The sequence below is a fragment of the Elephas maximus genome, chromosome 3 (genome assembly GCF_024166365.1).
Source record: "Elephas maximus indicus isolate mEleMax1 chromosome 3, mEleMax1 primary haplotype, whole genome shotgun sequence".
Taxonomy (NCBI): domain Eukaryota; kingdom Metazoa; phylum Chordata; class Mammalia; order Proboscidea; family Elephantidae; genus Elephas; species Elephas maximus.
The window spans coordinates 199,364,154-199,382,316 of record NC_064821.1 but is presented as its reverse complement, the minus strand read 5'-3'; the positions used below and the strand labels follow the sequence as shown (position 1 = coordinate 199,382,316).

Genomic DNA, 18,163 nt, shown 5'->3' with positions numbered 1-18,163 from the left:
AAGCACTCTTCATAAATGGCATAGGAGTTCACAACCAGCCTGCTCAGCTGCTTCTAAGAGGATCTCAGAGGGAATAGTCCCAAACCTCCAATTTAAGAATATGCAGATAGGGCTTCTTCGTGGACAAAGGAGAATAGGGTCTGTGGACCCCAGAACATCCTGGGCCTGATTTCTGAGTGTCACCTCACCACCCCTAGAGGCCCCACTACACCGCTGAGCAAAAAGAGGGAAAGCTGGAGTTTCCACCACAGGAAATGGTGGTTTGAAAATGGGAGCACAGGTGATGTTTTGAGAGCACAGACACACGTTTTCCCCCGGGTCCATTTTGGTATCATAAAACATATATAAAGTAGGTCATTGCTCCTTCTGTTCTATTCCTGCCTGCATGCCATTTGGAAGGTGACCCTGCTTTCCTTCTGGTTTCTTATATTTGGCATTTGGATAAATCATTCCAAAAGTGTGTAGGACAGACTTCTCACACCTTCATTCCTTACAGCCTCTAATTTAATTTAATTTAGTTCATCCAGTGTATACTGCATGCCTTCCTGCCCTACACTGCGTCAGGTAAAATGGTGGATGTAAATAAATAATAGTAGAGGGCCTACCTTCAGGGAATTTACAATTGAGGCAAGACTTCTGTACATTGTTGCAGTAATTAACTGCCATGCACAATAGAGCGAAACTCTGCCTAGTCCTGCATCATCCCCAGGATTGGTTGCAGATCAGACCAGTTGTGATTCATAGGCTTTTCACTGGCTGATTTTCAGAAATAGATTGCCAGGCCTTTCTTTCTAGCCCTTCTTAGTCTGAAAGTGCCGCTGAAACCTGTTCAGCCTCAGAGTGTGACACAATCCACTGCTGACAGACAGGTGGTGACTGCACTTGAGGTATATTGGCTGGGAATTGAACCCAGGACTCCCGCGCAGAGGGCAAGAATTCTACCACTGAACAACCAACTTGTCATTCTATACATTAGTAGGTAGGAAAATAATATTAAGGAAACTGTTGGTAGAATTCCTCACTGGAAGAGAACTGTATTTGTTAAGATTAACCAGCTGTCATCTAGTCCTGGTGTCTGACTTGTGGCATTCCAACATATGTCAGAGTAGAACCGTGCTTCATAAGGTTTTCAACGTCTGATTTTTCAAAAGTAGATCGCCAGGTCTTTCCTTCAAGGCACCATGAATGTACTTGAGCCAACTGAGCACATTAGCCATTTAACTATCCAGGGACTCCTTATTTAGGATAGTACCTGTCAAGGATTGAGTTATGTCCCCCCAAAAATGTGTGTATTAACTTGGTTAGGCCACGATTCCCAGTATTGTGTGGCAGTCCTCCATTTTGTGATTGTAATTTTATGTTAAAGAGGATTAGGGTGGGACTGTAACACCCTTATCAACTCACATCCCTGATCCAATGTAAAGGGAGTTTCCCTGGGGTGTGGCCTCCACCACCTTTTATCTTAAGAGATAAAAGGAAAAGGAAGCCAGCAGAGAGTTGGGGACCTCATACCACCAAGAAAGCAGAGCCCAGAGTGGAGCGCATCCTTTGGACCCGAGGTTCCTGCACTGAGATGTTCCCAGACCAAGGCAGGACTGATGACAAGGACCTTCCTTCAAAGCTGACAGAGACAGAAAGCCTTCCCCAGGAACCGCTGCCCTGAATTCGGACTTCTAGCCTACTGGACTGTGAGAGAATAAACTTCTTGTCAAAGCCATCCACTTGGGGTATTTCTTTTATGGCAGCACTAGATGGCTAAGACAGTACCCTAATAAATTCTAGAGCAAAGTAATACAGCTATGGGTTGTATAGCTCTATGAGAAAGGGGAAGACCTTACTTGTGCAGAAATAGAAGGGCAGAAAGCTGCCTAGTGCACGATGGAATTCATTCCCTGTGACCCTTCAAATCTTCAATGGAGTATTTATAAACCCACAAAACTCTTGGTGTATGGTTTTCTATGGAAACTGATGAACCCACAGAGTAGAAGAGGTGGAGCTGCACGTGCAAAGACTTAGAGGACCACAAGGAAATTATTCCCAGAAATTGCAGAATCATGGGCAGCTTGACGTAAACAAGCTGTACAAGTAGCATTTTGCTTATATTTGTCCAACTTCCTGAGAGCCATAGAGCCCCTGATGTTTAGTTTCCATAGAAATATCATGATTCGATTATAGCACCAAACAGATTCAGAGTAAATGCAAAAATACTTGGGCCTGCTATATAGACATGGAAACAAAGTCATACACAAAGGACGAGACTGAAGCATCTCTGAATATCAGTGAAGGAGCTCACCTAGACCTTGAGATCAGACCCATCTCCTTGTCCTTTCAATTAATCAGCAAAAATTTACTGAGGACCTATTATGTGCCAAGTACTAAGAGAGCTACGAAAGAAGTACGAGAGAGAGTCTCTGGCCTCCAAGAATCGACAGCTAGTGGGCAATTGAGGCCAGAGGAAGGAGCTGACACTTACGGACCACCTGCTGGACTCCAGGACTGCTCTTGGCACTTCAGATACATTATCTCATTGATTCATCAGAACAACAGGGTAAACTAGACGTTGTCATGCTCATTTTACCAATGGAGGATACTGAGGCCCTAGAAGGTATAAGTAGACTGTCTGAGGTCACAGAGCTATCAATTGATAGATTCAGAATTTGAGTCCATGTGCCTGACTCCAAATACCATCAAAAAAGGTCTCCATGGCAAAGACAATACTGACAAAACTCTGGCTCTAAAACACATGACATAAACCACATATGCTGCAGAGTCCAAGGGAAAGGGAGAAGTGAGAGGTAGGTTGATGAAGAATGCTGATAGGAGGAAACAAGATTGACCTAGGCGTCAGGGGTCAGGCAAGGTGGACAGCTGAAGGTGGAGCAGGAAGGAGAATATAGTAGTGGTGCCTAGAGGCAGGAATGGGCACATGTTGGACAGAGGGTGGTAAAAGGGTAGGTTGGCAGCTCAGAGGGTTTTGACTCAACTGATCTCCGAGGCATCAGAGCAGATCTCTCTGCTTTACTTCTGAGGAACCCAACCCAAGAGGCTAAAACGAAATCTGCATGATCTGCCGTCCTCATCCTCACCCCAGCTCTGCCACGGCATTTCTCTGACCCCATGTGCCCTTCACCTCTCTGAGTCTCAATTTCTTCAACCTAAAATTACTGATTGAGCAAGATGAATGCTACAGTTAAAAAAAAAAAAAAAAAGGCTATGATTCTGTAACTTAAAACATCCCCCAATAGATCCATAATACTTTGTATCCAAAGACTAGAAGGAAAAGTGGGTTTGTGATACATCTTTCAGGACTACGGCCAGGTTGCCTTTCAAATCTAGCTGGATTGGTAGGAGCTGGTCATTTATTTATTTTCAAAAACATTTCTTTTTATTGTACTTTAGATGAAGGTTTACAGAGCAAACTGGTTTCTCATTAAACAACTAGTATACATATTGTTTTGTTATACCGGTTGCCCACCCCATGACATGTCAACGCGCTCCCCTTCTCGACCTTGGGTTCCCTATTACCAGCTTTCCTGTCCCCTCCTTCCTTCTCCTTGCCCCCAAACTGGTGTGCCCATTTAGTCTCATTTCGTTTTATGGGCCTGTCTAACCTTTGGCTGAAGGGCAAACCTCAGAAGTGACTTCAGTGCTGAGTTAAAAGGGAGTCCAGGGGCCGTACTCTTGGGGTTTCTCCAGTCTCTGTCCAACCTGTAAGTCTGATTTTTTTTTTTTTTTGGTGAGTTAAAATTTTGTTCTACATTTCTCTCCAGCTGTGTCCAGGACCTTCTATTGTGATCCATGTCAGAGCAGTCGGTGGTGGTAGCTGGGCACCATCTAGCTGCACTGAACTCAGTCTGGTGGAGACTGTGGTAGTTGGGGTCCATTAGTCCTTTGGACAAACCTCTCCCTCATGTTTTTGGTTTTCTTCATTTTCCCTCGAGGATCTGGTTGTTTATGTCATGGGACAAAGGTAGCAGGCTGCTTTCATCCTCCTGTTGTTATTTGTAGTTGCCATTGAGTCAACTCTGACTCCTGGCGACCCTAAGTGTGCACAGTGAAACTGCTCCATAGAGTTTTCAAGGCTGTGACCTTTTGGAAGCAGATTGCCAGGCCATTCTTCTGAGGCATCTCTGTGTGGCTTCAAACTGCCAACCTTCCGGCTACTAGTGGAGCGCATAACTGTACCACCCAGGGACTCGTCATCCTCCTGAGTCTCTGGAAAAGAAGGAGAGGCCTCTGAGCCTCAGTAACGTGCCCCCATCATTGTTAGTTTACGTGAGTTGGTGGGCAGCGGAGCTGGGCACCCCGGAGCAGGGAAAGGCTGACTTTGCCGGCATTGCCAGTGCAGTTTTGTCACCTGTTATTTTCCAGTTTTTAAGGCCCCACCTTGTTTATTGGTTTTTATTTTTATCTCAAAGGAAATTCGAGGGAAATATTACCTTTTACAGTGACAGAAATGGTTGAGGTGTTTGCTCTTAAATTAGCTGTTGTTTTAGAAGACCCCAAAATACATATGATGGAAGAAGAAAGAGGAAATGGTCTCAAATCATAAGTGCTATATAGCAGTTTCCTGGGCAAGATCCATGGGCTGACAAAGGCCAGAGCTTGGGCTGCTGGCTCGGCTTGTTATTTCAGTATTTGGGAGGTTCCTCTGTGGGTCCCTGATTTTGGCAATTTAAGCCCAGAATTAATCAATCTCACTCTTGCTTTCTCTCACACACACACATTTGCACTCACACACACACACACATACTCACCTTCCCACATGGACGGTTCCCAGTGACCATAAGCCATTCGGAGGGTAGCTGCCCAGGAGACAGTACCAACTTCAGCAGTGATTCCGTGCTCCAATTTCATGCTTTATACACATTCAAGGGTCTTATTAGAACTCTTGTTTTAATCCTTAACTTTTTGATCAGATTATGTGATTTTCTGCTGAAGTTGGTTTCTGGCAGGGTTGTTGGTGTTGTTGTTAGCTGCCATTGAGTCTGCCCCAAGTCGTGACAACCCATGCACAACAGGATGAGACCACAGGGTTTTCATTGGCTCATTTTTGGTAGTAGATCACCAGGCCTTCCTTCCTAGTCTGTCTTAGTTTGGAAGCCTGTTCAGCATCACAGCAACACACAAGCCTACACAGACGGGTGGTGGCTGCACTTGAGGTGCATTGGCTGAGAATCGAACGTGGGTCTCCTGCACGGAAGGTGAGCCTTCCACCCCTGGACAATGACTACCCCCCAGGCACGGTTCGAACGTATTTAATTTCGAAAGAGGATCCATAATCAAAGAGTTCAGAAAGCCAGTTCAGTAAGATTCCTTGGAACGACTGATGTGTGAGAGGCCTAGGAAGGAAAGGAGAGAGTCTTTTTTGTCATGGATTGAATTATGTTACCCCCAAAATGTATGTATCAGTTTGGCTGGGCCATGATTCCTGGTATTATGTGATTTTCCTCTATGTTGTAAATCCTGCCTCTATGATGTTAATGAGGGACGATGGGCGGCAGTTGTGTTAGTGAGGCAGGGCTCAACCTACAGGATTTTATTGTGTCTTGAGGCAATCTCTTGAGACAGAAAAGAAAGAAGGAACAGAGAGACAGAGACGCCTCATGCCACCAAGAAAGCAGTGCTGGGAGCAGAGTGCTTCCTTTGGACCTGGGGTCTCTACATGGAGAAGCTCCTAGTCTGGGGGAAGATTGATGAGAAGGGTGACAGAGAAAGCCTTGCTCTGTAGCTGACACCCTGAATTTGGACTTTTAGCCTACTTTATTGTGAGGAAATAAACTCCTCTTTGTTAAAGCCATCCACTTGTGGTATTTCTGTTATAGCAGCACTAGATGACTAAGACAGTTTTCAAACCCAGAAGGCAACTTATGGTTAGCTGTCAGGCTGAAGGCCCACTTGGATCCTGGTGGGATGCCTTCTTTCAGTTCATGAAGACTTCCATCTGTATCTTTGATTAACTCTGTAAACATCTGAATGATGTCTGCAAGCACTCTGATCCTTTATAACCTACCTATTCCTTCCTTTCATCTTCTTCTCAAGAGATTTATCACAGATTCAACAAGCAGGGTCATTCCACAATTATCCTTACGAGTTACCCTTACAAATTAATGTTAACACCTGGTATTACACTATTTAGATGCCAGTGCTATTTAACTACTTAGAACCCTAGTGCCTCAGGCTGATCCCCACTATTCATTACCCTGGCTAACTTACCCCAAGCCCAAAAGTCTCTCAAAGTCCCCAAGAATTCTGTCTTCAGAATTCAACCTTGCCTCTCCTCCTAGACCAAGCTCTACTCTTGATAATCTCTGTGTCTGCTTCCTCACCCATCAAATGGGAATTATGAGAGTACCTGCCATGTGAGATTGTTGTGAGGATTAAATACATTGGTACAGATGATACATTCAGAAAAGTGCCTGGCCCATTGTAAGTGCTCAGTGACTGCCTAGTCATATCTTTGGAGCTAAACATCTTGCTTACTGGGACAGAGATCTCATTCACTGTTTTCCAAGTGCTGCTCCTTGTTCAGAAGGATTTGGTAAAGGAGAGAAAGGAATACAAGTTGGCTCTCTGACTGGGTGATTGGTACTCTAGGGCTAATATTAAATGTAAGAATGATGGAGAGGAAAAGCTGTCTTTCAGGTCTGGTGAATTCAATTTGCATGGTAGGACATTAATAGTAATATCCTGTTTATTTTTAAAAAAAAGAAAAATAGATCTTTCTTCCTCCCAGTGTCTCTTGAGAATGGTGTAGGGTGTGGGGAGAGCACATCAGCCTTCTTGTTCTTTGTACCAAAGTAGATACAGAGCAGTAGCGATTTAAAAATAGAGAAACCAGGCAGAGAGGTTAACTTAGGAGAGACAAAGATAAGTTTAATTTTAGACCTGTGGTAGTTGAGGTGGAAATCCAGCATCTGAACTGAAAAATTCTTATGGAATTTGGGAATATGAAAGTCAAGTATGGAGAGAGAAATTAAGATAAGAAAACAGGTTGAGGAACTTTAGTAGTTGAAAGCCGATCTCTAAAACTATGAGAATGCATATCTCCCTGTGAAAGAATGGAGAAAGTGTCCATGAGGCTCAGTCTCCTCAATTCCATCTGGGATGTTTTTTTAAACTCATAGTACTTTGAGATGGCCCTTTAATTTTTTTTTCTTTCTTTTTTTTTTTCAGAATCAAAACCATGGGAGCTGTATGCTTGGTTGTCCTTAGGGGCCATTGTTTGTGTTGTGATTGTCAATTTGATAATACTACTGTTGCGAAGAAGAGGTAGGTATCCGAAAATAGAGATTCTTATCAGGCTTTCTGTGGTGAGCAAGGACCTCTCCCCAAAAGCACAACCTTGCTCTCACCACTTTGACTTTCTGCATGGAGCATCTTTGCAAAAACACTAAATAAACACATCCTGGGACCTTGCTCTATTTACTGTAATTCAACATGTCCTGATCCCCTATCTAAGCTATAGGGACAAAAAGAGAGAGAAGTCACAAGTGTCTGATGTGGAGGACAGATACATACACCAATAATTTCAATTCCAAATGGCTAGCTCTGCAGTAAAAGGAGCCCTGATGGTGCAAAGGTTAAGAGCTCGGCTGCTAATCAAAAGGTGGGCAGTTTGAACCCACTCATTGGCTCCACAGGAGAGGGACCTGGTGATCTGCTCTCATAAAAGTTACAGCCTAGAAAACTCTATGGCGCAGTTCTACTCTGTCATGTAGGGTCACTATGAGTTGGAATCAACTAGATAGCACCTAACAACAACAATCACTATAGTAAAAGTATGTGCAGGTTGCTAAAGGGATCCAGAGAAGAGGCATAGCAGTATTCACTAGGAAGTAGAATTCAGAGAAGTCTTGAATCTCATTCAAGTGAAGTTGTAATTACTGAATAGCATCAAGACTTTAGAAAAAGATGATTTCACCCAAATGATTGACACCTTTCGATCATTTCTTCTTAGCCTTACAATATCGCTCTGAGAGAAGTAGGGTGACTGTTTCCATGTGACTTGCCAATGGGGAAACAGAGGCACAGAGAGACTAAGTGATTCATGCAAGGTCACCCAGCTGGTTGGCGGGGGAACCAGAACTGTAGTCTCCAACACCTAGTGCTCTTTCGACTGGGAAGGTCCATGGGTCATCAGAAGACACATACAGAACACACTCTACTAAGATTTTAAAACAAATTCTGACTCACCTTGGGAAAGTGTGAGAGTTACAAGGTTACTAAAAGTCAAACTAAATAGTGTGGAAATTCATCACCCAGAACATATTGAAACTGTTAAGAACCTACTATTCCCCTAAGCTTAAGTCTCTAGAGGTATTATCTCTTGGCCTCTCCCCCAAATTGTCCTAGGATTCAGTATCTCAGGTCCCAGGGATCACACGCCCTGGCTGGCTTTTCTGTGATAAGGACAAACTTGATGGTAATACCACCAAGCTGATGGTTGATTTCATTCTTAATCAGGTCAGTGTTCTTCACACGAAACCTTCTCAGAAAAGTCCTTACCTCAGCACTCTGATGTTGGTTTTGCTTGTATGAAAAAAAGTCTAGATTGTAGCACAGCCGCCTACTTTTGTCTCGTTTCCTCCATCTAAGTACTGGCAGGGAGGAAATGAGAGGAGTGATTTGGGTAGAAATTATGATGAGAATCTAAGGAGACCACATTTGACTTGGATTTTAAGGAAACACCGAGATACCAGAGATGAGAAAACTGAGGCCCAGAGAGATCAACTCACGCACATTAACCTAGAGAGTGAAAACGCTGGGATCCCAACCCACGTTCTTTCTTCAGCTACCTTCTGCTGGTCATATGGTTGTACTCTAAAGGGAATAGTGCTCCTCAACCCACCTACTACCTTTCCCAACACATATGCCCACCTTTGTCTCCAAACCAACCAAACCTGTTGCCGTCCCATCATAGCAACTCTATAGGACACAGAAGATCTGCCCCATAGGTTTTCCAAGGAGTGGCTGGTGGATTTGAACTGCCGACCTTTTGGTTAGCAGCCAAGCTCTTAACCACTATGCCACCAGGGCTGTACTTTATCTCCAGTCGCCATTTATTCTGTGTAAACCAGGGACATACGAAACCCTGCCTCAAACCTGTGCAAAATCTATACTTAGCCGCTGCACTTTCCACAAGACTTTGCTGAAAAAATTCCATGGTTATCTCCAGAATGCTGCCTGACCCTGAGAGTTTTCAAATTGACTCTCTGGCAATTTATGTCTAGGAGAGTACATCAGCAAGAACGTAGGCTTTGGTATTGGACAAACTTAGATACACAGACAAGCCGTATGACCAAACAAATTACTTAACCTCTCAGTTTCCTCATCTGCAAAATGGGTATAATACTATGTACTTCATGGGATTGTTGTGAGGATCAGTGAGTTACACAAAGAAATCACTGAGCAGGGTGACTTCCAAAGATGGGTAGATAGATAGATAGATGATAGATTGATCTACAGATGATACACGATAAATAGATAAATCGATCTATAGGAGATAGATAAAGATGATAGATCAATCAATCTATAGATGATAGACAGACAGGCAGATAGACATATCTCTTAATCATGACCGTTGGGATATACAGGTGCCCACTGACTTTTTCTGCCTCTCAGCTTCATTGGGAAGCTGCTTTCCCACTAACAGTGCATGCTGACGTAAGGCAGGGGCCTTTATGACTGTTTGAAACCAAAAAAAAATAGACGTGTGCCACAAATTACTGTTTCTACAGGGTGTTGTATGAGGTGTGTGCACTTCTGGTAAGAAACATAGAAATTATGAATTTTTTTTCTTAGGGACACAGTATGTCCCTCTGAACTCTAGGGGGCCCCCAGAGGTAGAATTAGTGAGAAAACGAATGTCCCTCGGGACTCGGAGGGTAGGATTGTGGTGAGGGCAAAAAAAAAAAAAAAAAAATCCCTACTACCTACCAAAATTCAACAATACTCCGTGCTCACACCCCACCCATTAATGAAAACGCATGGTATCAACAAAAAATTCAAAGCAGAAAATAGTTGGGTCTTGAAAGTATTATTAATGTAGGTGAGTTAAAACACCAGTGTTTAAGTTCTATAGGCAGCACCAGAAACATCTGAGAACAGTATAAAACCAAAAAGCAAACCCGTTGCCATTCAGTTTATAATAGTGACCCTATAAGACAGAGTAGAACTGCCCCATAGGACTTCCGTATCTGTAACCTTTACCGGAAGCAGACTGCCGTATCTTTTTCCCACAGAACAGCTGGTGAGCTTAAACTGCGGACCTTTCAGTTAGCAGCCAAGTGCTTTAACCACTGCGTTACCAGGGCTCTTTCTGGGGACAGTACCTAGGTGTGAAACAGCAGATTTAAAGCATTTGGAGTCATGATAAAATTAGAAAATTTTATACTTCAGGTGAGAGTTGAAAAAGACATTAGACTGTCTACACCTCTTTTACAGTAATGGCAAGAAGAGAGATCCACCACGAGGACACGCTTTGTCCAATGCCACACAGTTCATGAGGGCTAGAATGTAGATGCTCTAAGGCTAAGATATTTTTTATTAGACCCGAAGTGTGGGCAGTTCAAACCCACCAGCTGCTCTGCAAGAGAAAGATGTGGCAGTCTGCTTCCGTAAGGATCTATAGCCTTGGAAACTCTATGGAGCAGTTCTACTCTGTCCTGTAGGGTCTCTATGAGTTGGAATCCACTTGACGGCAACAGGTTTGGTTTTTGATCTAAGGCCTTCTGGACTTTGGGCAGAGTTGGCCCAGTTCCTGAAAATCTCTCCTTGCACTGGGGAAAAACATATGAGACTAAATTATCTTGATCCAGGGGTCTTTTTGAGAGGCAGTGGTCACCCTCACTTTTTCCATTTGTGTGGCCATTTAGGACTGTCTCCCCAGTTATAAGTTTCAACTTGAGCTGACCCAAAGGACTGTAAATCCTTGAGGACTGGGGTCTGTTCTATACTCTATGTATCCCCTACAGCATCTAGGACAGTGCTGGACAGATTTCTAACGTTCCAAACACTCGCCGACTTGAACCAAAAGGCTATATTTCAGAGGACTCTGGTTACAGCCCTTCTGTTACCTCTAAAGGCCTGTGAACGCCTGTACTACCCCTGCCCTCTATTCTATACACACATGTACATGCACGCACACACACACACACACACACACACACACGTGTTTATTCCTCTTCAGGACCAACCCTGAACAAATAGGTGAAGTTGAAACCACTCGGTACTCCATGCTTACACCCCACACAAGAAAATAACACTAGCTTCCCCAGTGGCTGCCCATCATTGTGTCCCTAAGAATCACACCCTCATGCAGCACATTCCACCATCTCTCCCACACACAAACTAGACCTTTCCTGCTCAAGAAAAAATATACCTCTCCTAAGTGCTATTCAAGGAGCCCTGGTGGCACAGTGATGAAGTGCTCGGCTGCTAACCGAAAGCTTGGCAGTTTGAACCCATAAACTCATTGCTATTGTCAATTCGATCCCATATAGATTTATCTAAAAGAGCATAATGCTCAAGGCAGACATTTTTGACCAATTAAGCTAAACTATTTTTTTATTGTTTGGTTTTTAAGAAGACTTCAGGAGATATTTTTGGTTTAAGGTTTAAAGATTACCTCAGGACAATAGTTTCAGGGGTTCGTCCAGCCTCCGTGGCTCTAGAAATGCTGGATTCCATAAGAACTTGAAATTCTATCCAGCATTTTCCCCCTTTTGATCAGGATTCTTCTATACAATCTTTGATCAAAACATTCAGTAATGGTAGCTGGGCACCATCCAGTTCTGGTCTCATGCCTCAGAGGAGGCATTTGTTCTTGGAGGCAGTTAGCCACACATTCCATTTTCTTCTCCTGTTCCTGATTCCCCTTCCTCTGTTACTCCAGGCAAATAGAGGCCAATTGTTGTGCCCTGGATGGCCACTTGCAAGCTTTTAAGATGCCACGCACAACTCATTGAACTAGGAGGGAGAAGAGAAGCACTAAACATATTATTAGGCCAATTAACTGGGATGTCCCATGAAACCATGACCCTAAACCTCCAAACTCAAGGAAGCAAATCCAGTGAGGTGTGTGGTTATACATAAGCAGCCTCGGCCGCCACTCTTTTTGTCGTTGTTTTTGTAAATATAGCTATCACACAACTTCTGCTAATTAAACTTTTTACAGGTGTACAGCTTATTGACAGCAATTACATTAATCGGCTGTGCAGGCCTACCCTTAATCAATGTGATTTTTCCATTGACGTAAACCAAAACTCAGTAGTCCATAAGCAGTAACCCCCTTCCTCCTTCCCTCCTGCTCCTGGTAACCACTAACCAACTTTATTTTTGTCTATATATTTATATCATTTATTTATATTAGCTAGTTCTTTATTTATATAATAAAAGTTATTTATTATCTATACCTTTGCCTGTTCTTGTCTTTTTACATAAGTGAGGTCATATAATATTTGTTCTTTTGTTGATTGACTTCTTTATTCACTGTAATATCTTCATATAATGACAAATATTACTTCTATAATTTGAAGAGAAAACTTTTTAAAGCCTGTCTAAAAATTAAACTGTTCTGCAATGTATTAATTTCCAGGGACTGTAGTTTGAGTAAAATGTTCTAATAGTGAGGATTAAAATGACACTGTGGCTTAATTTTCCAAATAGTCTCAGGTGGGTTATCCCTCCTACATCCTTGTCGTCCACCAATTCCCCTAGGAACAGGTAGTGAGAAAGCTGTGCTACTTGCTGGAGTAATGTGTAGTTTAAAATCCGGCCATCCTGGGTGTGGGAGGAGGCAAATCCTGATGTAAAGGATGAGAAGGTAAAGATAGCTTGATTGATACCTTGGAAAATTGCCTCAGGTGACAATAAATTAATTTCTGATAACCAGAAATTAACACAAAAGAGGCAGAAGTAACAATCCCTGGTGTCAAGTAACTTAGAATTCTCTTGTTGTTAGGTGCCATCAAGTCGGTTCCAACTCATAGTGACCCTATGCACGACAGAAAGGAACACCGCCCTGTCCTGCACCATCCTCATAATTGTTACTATGCTTGAGCCCATTGTTGTAGTCACTATGTCAATCCGTCTCATTAAGGGTCTTCTTATTTTTCGTTAACATCTACTTTACTAAGCCTGATGTCCTTCTCCAGACCCTGATCCCTCCTGAGACCTGATGTGTACCTCAACCAATTAAAGTAATTGAGTGGAACACCAGTGAGAGTAACATCTAACACACACTAGCATTTACTATGTGCCAGGTACTGATATAAGCACTTTGTAAATAATATCTGATTTAATCATCACAACAGTCCTGCCAAACAGGTATTTCAAATCCCATTTCACAGATAGTGAAATAGGCCCAGAGGGAGCAAGTAACAAACTCAGTGTCATATGGCAGATGTACACAAGTGTTGGGACCGAGTGCTTTGTCCCTATAAGTCCAAAGCTGGTGCTCTTAGGGAAGGTGGGTATGCAATGGGGAATGGAGACTGAACAGGCCTGAGCAAGGAGTTCATGCTGGAGATCAGAGGGAAATAACTACTATTTTTTTTTTTTTACACCTTCTTCCCCCCAGGTAAAGCAGACCATGTCCAGCCAACCGTGGAAGCAAAAAGCCTTACTATCTACGCCCAAGTACAGAACTCAGGTGTAAGTCCTATAGCTTTCTTTGTCTGGGATGGACCTGTCATGTTCCCCGTAGGATTCCTGGCCAGTTCTCCTCAAACATCTGACATCCATGGTTCTACATGAGTTCTGGAGCAGAGAAAAATAGGGAAGCATAAATCAATAACAAGAATTCTCTGAATGGTCACTGAACTTCAGTGTCAGATGGGACTACTTATTATTTGAAATAATGTAAAACACTAGGTGTCTTAGTGATCTAGTGCTGCTATAAAAGAAATACTACAAGTGGATGGCTTTAACAAACAGAATTTTATTTTCCCACAGTTTAGGAGGCTAGAAGTCCGAACTCAGAACGCTGGCTCTAGGGGAAGGCTTTCTCTCTGTCAGCTCTGGAGGAAGGTCCCTATCTCTTCAGCTTCTTCTTCTTTGTTCCTTGGACGTCTCCATGTGTCTTGGCATCTATCTTACCCCATCTCTCCTCAGCTCTCTTGTTTGTTAGGGTTGTCATTGTTAAGTGCTCTTGAGTCAGTTCCGACTCATAGCTACCCTATGTACAACAAAACACCGCCTGGTCCTGTGCCATCCTCACAATCATTGCTAGGTTTGAGCCCATTGTTGAGGTTACTCTGTCAATCAATCTCATTGAGGGTCTTCCTTTTTTTTCACTGACCTTCTACTTTAAAAAAAAAAAAACTTTTTTTTTTTTTTTCTACTTTACCAAGCACGATGTCCTTCTCCAGGGACTGGTCCCTCCTTATAACATGTCTAAAGTATGTGAAACGAAGTCTCACCATCCTTACTTCTAAGGAGCATTCTGGCTGTGTTTCTTCCAAGACAGATTTGTTCATGCTTCTGGCAGTCCGTGGTATATTCAATATTCTTCGCCAACACCATAATTCAAAGGCATCAATTCTTCTTCAGTCTTCCTTATTCATTGTCCAGCTTTCCTATGCATATGAGGCAATTGAAAATACCACGGCTTGGGTCAGGTGCACCTTAGTCCTCAGAGTGACATCTTTGCTTTTCAGCACTTGAATGAGGTCTTTTGCGGCAGATTTACCCAATGCAATGCATCATTGATTTCTTAACTGCTGCTTCCGTGGGTGTTGATTGTGGATCCAAGTAAAATTTATATCTCAAAAGAAATTGACTCAAGATATACCCTGTACTACTCCTTCTTCATTTACATAAAGACAACCCATTCCCAAATGGGATTATAACCACAGACATAGAGACTAGGATTTACAACACATGTTTTGGAGGAACATAATTTAATCCATAACACTGGGTAATCTTTGGGTCATCTCTTTCTTCACAGGAAAAAAAATGAGGAAGCTAGAAACACCATAATGTATAAGGCTTCCTCCATCTTTGGCATTCTCAGAGTCTGTGGTTCCATGCTACCAAACACTCTCCTATGTTTAGGGAAAAAGATGCAGGCTTAAGGAGAGCGGGGAAAGTTTGGATAGGAGTGATGTGGTTGGCTTGATCTTTGTTTAAGGGCTTGCAAGATGCTAAAGGGACTAGGAAAGAGAATCTTGAGAGTTTTGGCTGGAGAGTGGTTGAAGATGACATGTAGCCTGGAGATGCAAGAAAGCGAAACAGTGATTGTTAGGCTGAAAGACTGAAACAGTAGAGAAGGATGAAAAAAATGGAAGCATGATGAAGCTGAGGAGCAGATATGCTAGGAGTAGGAGAGAGGGAGGCTAAAAAAAAATTGTGCTTAAATACAGGGATGTTGTGACATGAAGCAATTCTAGGTAATGTGTAGTTTAAAATCCGGCCATCCTGGGTGTGGGAGGAGGCAAATCCTGATGTAAAGGATGAGAAGGTAAAGATAGCTTGATTGATACCTTGGAAAATTGCCTCAGGTGACAATAAATTAATTTCTGATAACCAGGAGATGCTGCTCCCTAGTGGCTACATGGCTTATTACACAGTCCATAGTCCCCTCTGAGACACCTTGGAGCACACCCCTCCCACTCGGATACATTTACACATTTAGGTAGCCAAGTTCATCTTTACCATGGTGCCTTCCTTGTCTACCCTATCTCATGCTGCTAGCACTCTCTTTTTTACCGTCAAGTGTAACACATATACAAAAAGTGCACCAAGTTTAAATGTCAGCTCAATGGATTATCTCAATGTGCACATCTTGATATCTGGTAAATCCAGTCTTCCCACCTCATTTTTCTTCAAGAGTTTTTGGCCGTTCTTGGTGCTTTGGATTTTCATATATATTTTAGAATCTGCTTCTTAAGTTCCACAAAAAGAAAAAAAAAATCATATTAGGATTTCATTGAATCTATAGGTCTGTTTGAGGAAAAATTACGCCTTTCAGTATTGAGTCTTCCAATACCATAAAACTATCACCCAGATCAGGGGAAAAAAAGCACATTGCCAGCACCCCCAGAAGACCTCCTCATGCCCCCTTCTAATCACCGCCCCCTTTTCCCTCCCAAAGAGATTACCATTATCCTGACTCATAAAAATATAGATTAGTTTTCTCCGGGGCTTTGAACTGGTTCGTTTCTGTTAGAACTCATGCTGAGAATTTGTCTAACAAGTTCCCAGGAAGATGCTAATAATGCTGGTTAGGAACTAATTCTGCAAGCCATTTGTAGAGCAGTGGTTCTCAAATTTTAGTATACATAAGAATCACCTGGGGATCTTGTTAAAATGTAGATTCTGATTCAGTATACCTGGGGTGGAAATGCAAATTATCAGCAGGGGTTTGACCTGGAATGAGCCAGTTCAAAGCCCCGGTTTTTCCTTTTATTGAACTTTATCGAAGTGGAATCCTTTGGTTTGTTTGTTTCTTTTCTCGTGTGTGGTTACTTTTGCTCCACGTTATTTTTATGAAATTCATACCTGCCTTTGAGTTTAGATACAGCGATTCATTTTCATTGCTTTCCTAGAATATCAACGTATGAATACACCACAATTTATTCAGTTGACTATTGATGGGCTTGGGGTTATTTCCAGTTTGGAAATATTATGAAAATTTGAGCTATGAACATTTGTATTCATGATTGTTGATGGATATGTGCACATATTTTTGTTGACTGTATACCTAGAAATAGAGTTGTTGACTCCGAGAGTTTGGATATCCTCATATTATCTAGAAAAGGCCCAACTGTTTCTCAAAGTGGGTGTACCAATTTACTTTTCACCAGCAATATATGAGAGTCCCAACTGCTGCACATTTGGCATTATCAGTCCTTTTAATTTTAGCCATTCTATTGGATGTGTCTTATTATAGTTTTATTTTGTATTTCATAATTATTAAAGAAGTCGAACAGCTTTTCATTTATTTGCCCATATTAACATCCCTTTTTTTAAAACACCTGTTAAATCTTTTGCTCATTTCTTCTTTGAGTTTCTGTTTTTTGTTTTTTAGTGGATCAGTAGAAGCTCCTTATATATTCCTTTGGCAGTAATAGCCATTCTGTGACTTGCTTTTGCAACTTTTTGGTGATATCTCTAGATAAAGAGATATTCTTAATTTTAATATAGGGCAATGTATTAATCTCTTCCTTTACAATTAGTACTGATTTGTCTCCTATTTGAGAAATCATTCTCTACCCCCAGGTAAAGAAGATATCCTTCTCTTATCTTCTAAAAGCTGTATGATTTATCTTTCACATTTATATCTGTTATATACCTGAAAACGATTTTTAGGGTGTAGCTGAGAGGAGTCAAGTTTCATTTTTTCCCATATAGATATCCCATTGACCATTTAGCAAAAAGATTGTCCTTTCCACACTGCAGTGCCCCTTTCATAATTAATGAGTCAAGGGTCTATATAGGTGTGGGTATGTTTTGAGGTTTTCTAGTCTACTTCATTGGTCTATGTGTTCATACCTGCACCATTATCATGCTGTCTTGATTATAGCTTTATTATCAATATTAATGTCTGATAAAGTGAGTCTTTCCACCTTTTTCAAGAGTTATTGGCCATTCTTGGTCCTTTGCATTCTCATATATGTTTAGATTCAGCTTGTCAAGTTCCTCCCAAAAAAATCATGCTAGGATTTTAATTGGGATGGCATTTGATCTATAGATCAATTTGAGGAGACCATACATCTTTAGGGTATTGAGTCTTTTAATGAAAAGAAATAGCATATCCCTTTCTATATTTTTATGTTCTTTTATTTCTCTCAATGATGTTTTATAGTTTTCTGCTTAAGAATGTTTGTACATCCTTCATAATTTATTATTTGGAATACTATAGTCAATGTTATCTTTTCAAAATTTTTTAGTTTCTGTTTATTATCAATGTATAGAAATGCAATTTTTGTATATTAGCCTTGTATCAGCAATATCGATAAACTCATTTGTAAATCATAGTCATTTATCTACAGATTGTTTGGACTTTTTCCATACACAATTGTACCATCTGTGAAAAACTGCAGTTTCAGGTCTTCACGTCCAATTCACATAGCTTCTCTTCCTTTTTCTCGTCCTATTGTACTGGCTAAAATTGCCCCACACAATGGTGTTGGACGTGGTGGTTGTACCATCCTCGTAT

At 41.8% G+C, this 18,163-nt stretch overlaps 1 protein-coding gene across 3 annotated transcripts in view; it reads left to right on the top strand.

Moving 5' to 3' along the window:
• SLAMF1 (signaling lymphocytic activation molecule family member 1) overlaps window positions 1–18,163 on the top strand; it is a 91,465-nt gene that overhangs the window by 27,301 nt on the left and 46,001 nt on the right. For all 3 annotated transcript variants that reach the window (XR_007516862.1, XM_049880980.1, XM_049880981.1), the window contains exons 4-5: window positions 7,177–7,272; window positions 13,583–13,656. Coding sequence is in view for 2 of the 3 variants with exons in the window: in XM_049880980.1 (XP_049736937.1) it covers window positions 7,177–7,272; window positions 13,583–13,656 (170 nt within the window). In the remaining variant the exon portion in view is untranslated. The remainder of the gene's footprint in view (window positions 1–7,176; window positions 7,273–13,582; window positions 13,657–18,163) is intronic.